The sequence below is a fragment of the Gossypium hirsutum genome, chromosome D03 (genome assembly GCF_007990345.1).
Source record: "Gossypium hirsutum isolate 1008001.06 chromosome D03, Gossypium_hirsutum_v2.1, whole genome shotgun sequence".
In the NCBI taxonomy this organism is placed as follows: domain Eukaryota; kingdom Viridiplantae; phylum Streptophyta; class Magnoliopsida; order Malvales; family Malvaceae; genus Gossypium; species Gossypium hirsutum.
This window is the reverse complement of record NC_053439.1, coordinates 9,995,864-10,006,917: the sequence shown is the minus strand read 5'-3', so window position 1 is coordinate 10,006,917 and position 11,054 is coordinate 9,995,864. Positions and strand designations below refer to the sequence as shown.

Below are 11,054 nucleotides of genomic sequence, written 5' to 3'. Positions count from 1 at the left end.
TTTCAAATTCAAAGGTCAATGTGGATAAAAAAATTTTAGAGGCCAATATGAACCTACTTGCCAAGTTCAGGGGCCAAAATTTAAGTTATCCCTAAAAATATATATAAAAGTCTCCACAAAAATCTAGGAGTAAAGTATAAAAATAGTCACTTTTATTTGCTTCAGATTATATTTTAGTCACTTATGTTTGAAATGTTACATTTTAGTCACTTAGTTATTATTTTGTTACGAAGTGATCAATCAATCATTAAACTCAGTTACCTCCCTAATCACGGCTCTTAAGTGGTAGTCCGTTACCTCCTTAATTACGGCCTTTTAAGTGGTAGTCCAAATCCCTAATTACGGCCTTTTTAAGTGGTAGTACAAATGATTGTTAAATTCTAAGTTGCAATTGATAGTTTACCCAAAAATCTAAAATTTAAAGCCAAAAGCAGCATGAGCATCCTCCCCAGTCGTACGGAAATTACTTAAACAGAGGAGCACCAAAAATAACAGCAGAGAGCAAATCCAGAAAAGAAAAAATAAACAGCAAAAGATTTCGAAAAAAAGAGAGAGGAAATTTGTAGAGAAGATGGCGTGGGGATGGGGGATCTACGAGGGAATGGTTGTAATTGGATCTCTAGTTCTTCTAGGATGGGCAGGTCTTTGGTTCTTAAACCGGAGGCTTTACAAAGAGTACGAGGAAAAAAGAGCTTTGGTTCAAATCATCTTCAGTGTTGTTTTCGCTTTCTCTTGTAACCTTCTCCAGCTTGTTCTTTTTGAGATCATCCCTGTCCTTTCCAGAGAGTAAGAGTCGCCCTTTCTCTCCCTCTCTCTTTGGATTTTCTTTCTGTTGTTTTAGATATTGGGTTTCTGTTAGTTTAGTCTAATTTTGCTCTCTTTTTTTTTCAGGAGTTAATTAAATTTCTATGTATGTTTAGTGGTTTTTCAGTGTAATTATTTTTGTGGGTTTTGTGAATAGAGGAAATGAAGTTGAATACTAGTTTCTTTTGGGGAATTTATTATTGAGAAATTGGGAATGGATAGGATTATAGGAAATTGGATATTTGAGTTTTGGATCAATGTAACTATTGAGACCGATTGTGTGAATCGTGCTTTAGCAGTTAACTATCCATTTATGTTTTAGGGCTTTTGAGTATTATAGTTGTATGGCTTTTGGTTTTCTTTTTTGGTTGTCTGTGAATGAGAAAAAAAAGAAGAGAAGTTGAATTGGAATCTGATGATTCAGAATTTTCCTGGTTTCTGAGACTACTTGGAGGCTGGTGAATGTAATTTGCATATTATTGCTTGCTTCTTCTCTTTTTCTATTACCTTTTAGTTGTTACTTTATGTAATTTTCTTTTGCTTTCAGAAGACTGGTTTATTTTATTTTTGTGCTAGAACACCTATTGGCTTTTATATATCTGAATGTTTAACTAAGTCACTTCTATGTATACATGCTATTTAGTTTTATTGGAAGAGAATATGGTAAGGAAAAAAGGTGTACTTTTACACTTGGTTTGAGTATATTAGTTTTAATGCAACTATGGAGCTTAATCTTCTATTCAAGGGGCAATTCAAGTAAATTGATCCTTTTTGAAATGTGAATCTGGACGTACAATTTATTAGAAGTCCCCTTTTTCTTAAGTCATAAGATAATGAAGTACATTAAACTTCTGAATATAAAGTTTTTTTCGTTTATTTGGTTTGCACTTTTGTTGTTCTACATTTTATTAATTCTCTCTAGAGCTTAATCTTCTATCCAAAGGCTAATCCTGTAAATTGATCCTTTTTGAAATGTGAATCTGTTGGTACAATTTATTAGAAGTCCCCCTTCTCTTAAGTCATAAGATAATGAAGTGCATTAAACTTCTGCTTTTTAAGTTTTTGTTGCTTATTTGGTTTGTGCTTTTGTTCTGCATTTTATTAATTTTCTCTAGGGTGGTTGTAAACATTGATTTAATTATTTGAATGTCATAATTCCCATTTAACTCACATTTCCCCTTTTGTTGACAGGGCAAGATTGATAAACTGGAAGGTGGATCTATTCTGTTTGATTTTGCTACTAGTATTCATGTTGCCATATTACCATTGCTACTTGATGCTTTGCAATAGTGGTAAGTTTGTTATTTTCTAAAGCTAATTGAATTGTTTTAACACCTACTTTCTGTTATAATATACTTGTTTCTCTTGTGAGGATTAGTGTTGAGATGTTAACCTTTCTGGGACTTTGCTGTTTCTCCTTCCCCTTGATATGACCGTCCACATCATTGAATAACCATCATTTTTAATGAGTTACCTCTTGTAGATGGTGAATATACCATGTTTATACTATCCGTTTACACATCTTTGTCACACAGTTGAGTTCTGAGCTGAAAGGGATCTACAAGAATAGTTACCGTGTTCCTAATATTGTCAATTCATGCCTATGCATGTGGCAATACTGTTAGTGAAAGTTTCTGAGACCAAACATGCTACACATGAAAGTGAAAACTAATAACATGATTACTTGGGTTCAGTATTATCGTTTAGGCTTATTAATGTCTTCTGTTTGTGCATCTCAGGTGTGAGGAAGGAGCGGGCTGGACTTGGAGCTATAATATTTTTGTTGGCATTTCTCTATGCTTTTTGGCGCATGGGTGTTCACTTTCCCATGCCCTCTCCAGACAAAGGTCTTTTCGTTTGCATTTAGTTAAGTTCATAGTTTCAATGTGGCTCACATGCACAGGCACAAACTCACCATGTTTATACATATTTTTCTTCTTTATGATTAAACTGGTTTCCAGAAATGATTCCAAAAGTCTATCTTAATGATATGAGGACTACACCTGAAATTTTGGAGGATGCTTATAATTAGATTGCACTGGAGCAAATGTGTCTGCTTTTAAGATTTTAGAAAAATAATATAGGCTGCAGCGTTCCATGAATATTAGCTGGATGCCAAGGTTGGAACTTATTTTCCAGTTTTGGCTAAAGAGAAATTTATGATTGGTTTGGAGGTATAATTAAAAAAAAAAAAATACTATAAGAGTCTGTTGTTGATAAGGCAAGTGAGATCAGTGAGCTCATCCTTTACATTTTCACATTTCTTATTTCTTTAAAAGATTATGCTTCTGCCTAGTTAATAGTTGCAGGCAAAAAATCTGGACTTTCTGGCGTTATTGGCAACCTAGATCCAAGGATAATGGTTTAATTTTAATGTTATGCATACATCTTTTGCGCAATTGTTTCAGAAATATTAGCTCCTGCTTTCCAGCTTCTCAGCTCCTTTTGATTTTTGTTTTTCAGGTTTCTTCACGATGCCTCAGTTGGTTAGTCGAATTGGTGTTGTTGGAGTAACTGTTATGGCTGTCCTATCCGGTTTCGGTGCTGTAAATTTGCCATACAGCTATTTGTCACTTTTCATCAGGTATTGACATGTATTAGTTATCTGATTTCTTGGTTCTTGGATGCAGAAGAGTTAAACAGATTGACTTCCTGCATGCTTCATATTTTAAGAACCATTTCCCCTGTGTTATGTGCAGAATATAATTTTCCTCAATTATTTTTCATTGCTTGCTTAGTATTTTGTTTGATCATAACTTGTTGGTTGCAACCTTAATTCTTCTCTGTTGATGGCTAACACATGAGTAAAATCAAACGTTGGCATATTTAGTTTTCCTGTATCATGGTTGTTTCTATGTATCTAAATGATTTTGATTTGTTACTCTTGCAGAGAGATTGATGAATCAGAGATTAAGGCATTGGAGAGACAACTAATGCAATCAATTGAGACTTGTGTGGCTAAGAAAAAGAAAATCATTCTTTCTCAAATGGAGATGGAACGAATTCAAGGATCTGATGAGGTTTACTGCTCTTGCTCCTTGTCTCGTCACTTTCAAATTGATGCAATTATTGGTTGGGGTCTTTAATGACACCAATAGAAATATTTAAGGTTATGAATGAAGCATAGTTTGTGGCTGAAAATGGAGATAAACATAAATAGCATTTATAGCATTCTGCTTAAGCTAACTATTCATTGGTTTTAAATTCTGTCAAATTTGAATTTGATATGATTTGTTCTTGTCTAGTTTTTTTTTGTTTATTTCTTGCCATTTTTTAAAAACAATTTATTTATATTTTGACCATAAAACCTACGTGCTTCTCAAGTCCTGTGATTGGCAGTGATTAGAGTTACTATTTTCTTTTGGCTAATTAAAGATTTATGTTTCAGAACTTAAAGGGCAGATCCTTCTTCAAAAGGATTGTAGGCACGGTTGTACGTTCAGTGCAAGATGATCAAAAGGAACAAGGTCTTCATTCCTTTCCCCCTCTTCAAAATATACTGTAAAATTCCCTATACTGATGAACTTGTGATGTGGTATATTCTGTATAAAATCTTCGACTTCGAAGCTTTTATTTTGATGTTTCTCCTTTTAATGTTTCCAGGACACCTCAATAAAGTCAATAGGATTTCTCCTTGGATAATCATACTATTATATGAACCTCAACTATCATCTAATAGACTCAAATTTGGAAATGTTATTCATTATGGTTGCATGGTTTTATGTGTTGACATTTTGATCATCAAATAAGTGAAGGATATGCTTTCATATGTCTCATTTCCTTTTCAATTTGATTTTTACTTTCTTTCTGTTTTTCTCTTTAAAAGTTGGACATATTATTTTTTGTGATGTTTATGTGTCATGGCTCTTCTTCTATATGGGTTTCTTTATAGCTATTACACCTCTACTGTGAGATTGTAGATTTTGTAAGAATGAACTAAAGTGGAGAAATGGCAGTATTGTTTTCCTTTTAGTTTTGGTGGAATTTAACCTTGTTTTGTTATCCAAGCTTAAAGACGTGGTTCATTCATTGAATGCAATTTCCTGCCTGTAAGCATCAGGGAGACAAAAGGTCCTGCCTATTTTTCTTGGTCTAAATTGGTATTGGGCCTAGTGGCTTTATTGTTATCAAAGTTTTGACTCAAGTTTCAAACTTTTATGGACAGACTGAATTGCCAATTTAAACTTTTTGATGCACTGATGTTATGTTTTCACATAGTGTTTTGAATTTCTTTTTTCTTGACAGTCATCTATGCTTGTTTCTTGGCTTTTGCGTCTCAGTGGCTTTCCTATTTTGTGTTTATGTACTTTTAGAATTCCAAGGAAGATGTTTTATTTCACTCTCTTTACATTGGCATTTGGGTTCTACATTTGGAAGGTAAATAATAATTATGATTCAATATTTTCTAATCTATGAAGTGGTTAATCATCTTTCTTTGCAGACATTAAAATCTTGGATGCTGAGGTTCAAGCTCTGGAAGAGCTTTCAAAGCAGCTATTCTTGGAAATCTATGAGCTTCGCCAAGCTAAAGTCTAACTTCAGCTGGAAACTTGTTTTCTAACTATATTGGATAGGATTTTTTTTTGTACTGTCTCTTAAGGTCTTCTAATCTTTCAAAGTGGAAACAAACCAAGGCTCAGAGCTAGTCAGATCAGTGGGCACCTTAAAATCTGATATTTAGATGATGGATTATGTCTTAGAGATAACAGAAGTGAAATCAAATTGACATGAGATATTGTGCTGTCATATTATCTGTTAATCTTCTTGAAAATTGATATAGTGAACTGTTCTCTTGTATAAGATTTACCATGCATTGATTAAAGCAAAAAGATGCTGAGAAATAGCAAATAAGATATTGATATTAACAGAATGTAAAAGACTTTCTGTTTTGCTATTTCTTGTAGTTTTTTTAAGGCCAAAATACCAGTACTTATTTGTTTGAAATTTAGTCCATGTTTAAGTATTTTGATAAACATGATTGTCACCGTCCTAGCTACCCTGTAATGTTTTGCTCAAGAAGATGTACCCAATTATGCTACATATTGGTCCCAGATTGTTCTAGTTATTTAAGATAGACTTTTTCCTTTCCTTTTCCTTTTTGATTTAGATTTCTTTCAGTGAAAGCAACCGTTGGTCTTCTTGTTTATATTTTGCAGGAGGCTGCTGCTTATTCACGAACATGGAAGGGCCATATGCAGAATTTGCTTGGATATGCAGGTTCAGTTTATTGTGTGTACAAAATGATTAAGGTATATCATTAAGGAATTTTACTTCCCTTTACTACATCGTTCATTTCGAGTAAAGAGTAAAATTTAGTGGCCTAAAAATGAGATGTCTTCTATAAAGAAATATGTTGCAGATAACAATCATTAAGATTGCAAAAATTGACATGTCTGACAAACATTTACTGAAAATGAGCTCTAATTCTTGTAATGTGCTAAAAGTTCAAAATCTCGTTGATTTAATGGATAACTAGATGCACATGTTTTTGGTGTTTATGTTTTTAGGGGGCCCTATTTCTGTAGGATTTCCTTTTTTTGCTACTTTAAGAATCTTCAATTTTTCATTTTTTACTGAAACTTTACCTCTCCTCCAATATGAGCTAGGGCCCTATTTCTGTAGGATTTCCTTTTTTTGCTACTTTAAGAATCTTTAATTTTTCATTTTTTTACTGAAACTTTACTTCTCCAATATGAGCTAGTGTCTGCTCATCTTATAGTTTCCCTTAATCAACTTAATAAGATTTATATCATTTTAACTTAATTCCCACTATGAAGATTATAGTATGCTATCAAAATGATAGAGAACTTATGTTACCACAGCTTTAACAAATTGACACGTTAAAATGGTGATATAAATGGATAATTGCAAGATGTGGTGGGGCATTTTACGCCTATAAAAGCTCTATTGCACATTGACTTGAGTAGCCTACATTTGGGCTGAAGTGGTGAAGTCCTCTGAAATGTTTGCAACCCTTGCTTTGAGAATAGGGAAAGAGCATGAATCAGTGTATTTCATTGTGTCCAAACAAGGACAATGTGAACTTACTACATGGTAGTGTTCCTGAAACAGAAACGACTCTCTAACAATGTATTGGACCTACATCTTCAATTTTTAATTTTTGTTGTTTATGCTAAGGGTTTCTGAGGCTGGTTGGGTCCTTAAAAGTTTACTATTTAATTCTGAGTTTGTGAAATTGCTTATTTATCAATTTCCTTTTGATTTTGTTTTTCTTCCGATTTAAGATTTAATGCATGAAGAAGTTGCCTGATTGATCTTTTTTTTTTCTCCGTGCAGTCATTACAAAGTGTTGTTTTCAAGGAGGTGTGGCCTCTCTGAATGATCTCTGCTATCTTTATCTTTTTCTCCTATTTTAAGACCATTGTAATGTATCATAAAATCTGTTTCTTTGGCAGGCTGGTTCAGTTGACCCTGTTACAATGTCAATTACCATATTGTTGCAGTTCTTTGATATTGGAATAGATGCAGCATTGTTATCACAGGTCAGTTGTGAATACAACTTATTGCTTTAGGTACTTTATAATGTCAAAAAATTTAGAACCTGCTACTTGTATAAACAATTGAGAACTTACTATTTAGGTGTTCTAAAAGGTCAATATATTTAGAACTTTTGTACATTTGTCAATAAATTTAGAACTTCATTTAGTCAAAGGTCAATAAATTTAGAACCTGAGTTGGTATTGCTTTGTATAATTTTTTTTATACTTGTATAATTTGTTTCAAATGATCTGTGCTTAGGTATTTTATTCATTTGTACAGTGAGTGCTGGTTCTAGCATTTTGTGATTTAGGAAAAGTTAACCATCTTGTTGCCTTTAGGTATTAAACTATACAGTCTTTTGGTTGGGGTTAATAGTTGGCATCTTACTGTTTTTATATTTGTTATTTGCAGTATATTTCCCTGCTGTTTATTGGAATCTTGATCACAATATCAGTGCGGGGTTTCTTAACAAATCTAATGAAGGTAATCTTGTTCATTTTTGGTGGCTGTCATGGTAGTTCTGTTTTTTATATGGTTCAGTAGTTTTAGTTACCATATGCTATGTCTACATTTTATTGAAAATCCAAAAGTCTCTGTTTTGCCGATCCAGAATCAATGAATTTTCATTAACAATGTAAAAACCTTTAAAATATTCAGGTCATCTTATTGATTCTATGTTGCTACTTTGGCAGCTTTTATGACTGTCATCATCATTGATCATTGACTTATTGCTATTGTTGTTCTTACTATTAATTGACCTCTTCTTATGGAGAATATTGTCTTTTTTCTTTATATATATTCATTTTGTTGTATGCATGAGCAGCAAGCTTGAGGCATCATGTCCACCTTATGTGCCCTATCTTCATTATTGAATGAAATCATATTTGTTTTAGAAGAAGTTTGTGGTTCCTAGTATCTAGTATTCTGCAGCTTTACTTACAATGTTTTGTTGCATGCAGTTCTTCTTTGCAGTTTCCAGAGTTGGTAGTGGATCTTCAAGCAATGTTGTCCTTTTCCTTTCTGAAATTATGGGAATGTACTTCCTCTCTTCAATTCTTCTGATAAGAAAAAGTTTGAGGACTGAGTACAGGTATGGCTTGATCGATGACTTTGTATCTATTCTGTTTCTTATTAAGGAAGAAAAATATTCCCTTCAGTTTGTAATAATTTCCTGGATGTTAAATATCTCTTTTCGGTTTAAAACCTGTAGCTTATGAGTTGTGTATCCCTTGGCAGGTTGATTATAACAGATGTTTTGGGTGGAGATATTCAGTTTGACTTTTACCACCGGTGGTTTGATGCAATTTTTGTAGCGAGTGCTTTCCTTTCTCTGATTTTGCTTTCTGCACATTATACGTCTCGTCAAGCTGACAAACACCCTATTGATTGATGTATTCTCATGTAAGTAAACAATCAGCAGATCACTTCATTACGTCATTGTAACATTTAATCCCTTCTAGTGACTGCAACGATATAGAATTTCATTTGTGCCAAAGCAATGTGAGGAAAAGATAAAAGGGTACTTCTTGCCAACTTGTTTTTTACTGAATGCATCATATCAGACTGTTTTCCTTGTTTAGGTTTGCCATGAGGAAGCATTATTGTAAAATTTCAATTCAGTTTTGAGCCCCAAAACAGGTACCAAATTGGATTAATCCAACATTATTTAAACCATGTTATGCCTATTCAGTCTTTTTTATATGTGATTCATATTTTCGGTTTTTCATTTAAAAAAGAAAATGAATTAATATGTGTGGAAACAAGTCTGTCGTTTCTCATTATTAAAAAGCTTTCTGTTTTATGCTTAAACTGGTATCTAACAAATAACTGCGTGTGGTTTATCTTAAAGAGTTGCTGTCTCTAAGACAATCATGAGTCATATTTGTCAAAGCAGTATTGTTCTGTGATCATTAAGATTAGCTCAGAAATTCCATTGAATTGTTTCGTTTTAGCTCTCAAAGCTGTGGACTTGAACTCATGTAATGAATACAATATAGGTTGAAGAGTCAGGTTCCTATAAGCAACATGACTCTCCCCCAAAAGTTCCTGAAAAACCACAAATTTCTAATCCTATTTAGGAGATCAACCCTTAAGTTACTATTTAGGTCTTTGCTAGCAACAAATTTCCTAAGGAGTTAGGGTGAAATCGAAGCTGCAGCTGTAGCAGCAATATGTATTGGTCAGTGTTAGATTTACTTTAAAGAAACGGTTTGCTCCAGTACTAGTGTGTATCTGCACCATTCATGTTTCTAAATGCAATTTGTTCAGAGTTTTTCATATATTTAGAGCATCATACTTTATATTCATGTCCAAATATGTACATAAATGTTAGATATGGATAAAAAATTTAGCTTACATAGATATAAACTTAACACGTATTCTGTTAATTAATACGCTTTTTGGTCATTGATTTGAAATGATGCATTGAAATACACTTGTAACAGCCCTTCCACTTTTTGAAGAAAATTGAAATGCTTGCTTGGCTAGTACATTAGTTACAACTTTGTTCAGTGTTAAGTGGTGTTATACCTGCTAAGTATCAGGTTTTCGTGGTTTCATATTAAAGTTGTGGCTTCCAATTAGTTTTAAGTTGGATGCTTAACATAGTATCAAAGCTCAGGTTTTGTCCTTTTGTTCACCCTGCCTTACTCAAGCGAGGTCGGAATTATTTCCTGGATACTTTCATTAGGTTCAACAAAAAATTCTTAGATAGTGTAAAGACTTACCTAAAGTTGAATCAAAGTAAATTTATACTTCTAGCTAGTTTGCTGTTTAAACAATGAAGAAATCAGGATGAGACTAACTAATCACATTTGCCATTGCATGATTTTATATGATTCTTGCTTGTCGTCTTTCTATTTGTTGTTCTTACCCCTTGCATTCCAGGAAGATGAACCGTTGCCATTAACTTGCAGGTTGCAACCATTGCATGATTTTAAATTATTCTTGCTTGTCATTTTTCTATTTGTTGTTCTTACCCCTTGCATTCCAGGAAGATAAACCATTGCCACTAACTTGCAGGTTGCAAATTACGTATGTAAAACATACTTTGGAAACCCCTTGAGACTGGATTTGTCTTCTACATCACCAATTAATGGATTCAAGATGAAGAAACTTCAAGCTATAATTTTGTTTATGATGTAAGAGAGATGATTATTTGTGTATGTCAGTTGATAATTCATTTGTCGAGTCATATGTAAACCCCGATTCTTTAACTCGGCTATATTGTTTTCAATACAAGCTCTCCTTTACAATTTAATGTAATGGTATCAAATGCCGATAATAACGACTAGATGTCGCTGATGATAAGAGGTGGGTTTTAGATTTATTCGGTTGAAATTTTTTATTTTATGAACGGTTGCTGATACTTCCATTTGGTTAAGTTTTTTTCATAAATATTGTTAAAAACATGATTTGTCGAGTAAATAAAATAATAAATATTTTTTTATTCTAGTATTTTTTTGAAAAAATGATTTTCTATATGGAAGTTCCGACTTATTTTCACTGTTTTAAACGAAAGTATTTATTTTACATCATAAAATTAAAATTAGTTATAAATTAACTAAAAAATAAAATTCAGTTTAATCATGCTTTTTTCTTAAATATATATTTCAAAAATTATTTAATCACTTTGGGTAGGCCCGGTTTTTACGGTTTCTTTCTTTATTTTTTAGCTTTTAGCCTTATTGTTGATATTAATAAACTGCAAAATGTTCTTAATTTAGTAATCGGTATTAGATAAAGTGCAA

At 32.8% G+C, this 11,054-nt stretch overlaps 1 protein-coding gene across 3 annotated transcripts; it reads left to right on the top strand.

The window, feature by feature from the left end:
* The first annotated feature begins 387 nt into the window (after positions 1-387).
* On the top strand, positions 388-10,564 carry LOC107950613 (GPCR-type G protein 1). Of its 3 annotated transcripts, none has more exons than XR_001698126.2 (15): positions 389-786; positions 1,996-2,096; positions 2,544-2,651; positions 3,268-3,388; positions 3,695-3,824; positions 4,193-4,271; positions 5,246-5,334; positions 5,961-6,053; positions 7,102-7,128; positions 7,221-7,307; positions 7,717-7,788; positions 8,265-8,395; positions 8,542-8,706; positions 8,886-8,943; positions 10,327-10,564. XR_001698126.2 is itself a non-coding variant. In XM_016885494.2 (14 exons), exons 1-13 carry the CDS (start codon positions 572-574, stop codon positions 8,693-8,695), a joined length of 1,407 nt encoding a protein of 468 aa, XP_016740983.1. In that variant the 5' UTR covers positions 388-571; the 3' UTR covers positions 8,696-8,706; positions 10,327-10,564. The 3 variants fall into 3 exon arrangements, 1 of the variants encoding a protein (XP_016740983.1); XR_005911165.1 differs by having other exon boundaries at positions 399-786; positions 8,278-8,395; XM_016885494.2 differs by lacking the exon at positions 8,886-8,943 and having other exon boundaries at positions 388-786.
* The last annotated feature ends 490 nt before the right edge of the window (positions 10,565-11,054 follow it).

Coding starts and splice junctions, on each gene's coding strand:
- LOC107950613 (XM_016885494.2), top strand. CDS start 572: ATGGCGTGGGGATGGGGGATCTACGAGGGAATGGTTGTAATTGGATCT. Junction 2,097..2,543: donor CTTGATGCTTTGCAATAGTG/GTAAGTTTGTTA, acceptor TGTGCATCTCAG/GTGTGAGGAAGGAGCGGGCT. Junction 4,272..5,245: donor AGATGATCAAAAGGAACAAG/GTCTTCATTCCT, acceptor CTTTCTTTGCAG/ACATTAAAATCTTGGATGCT.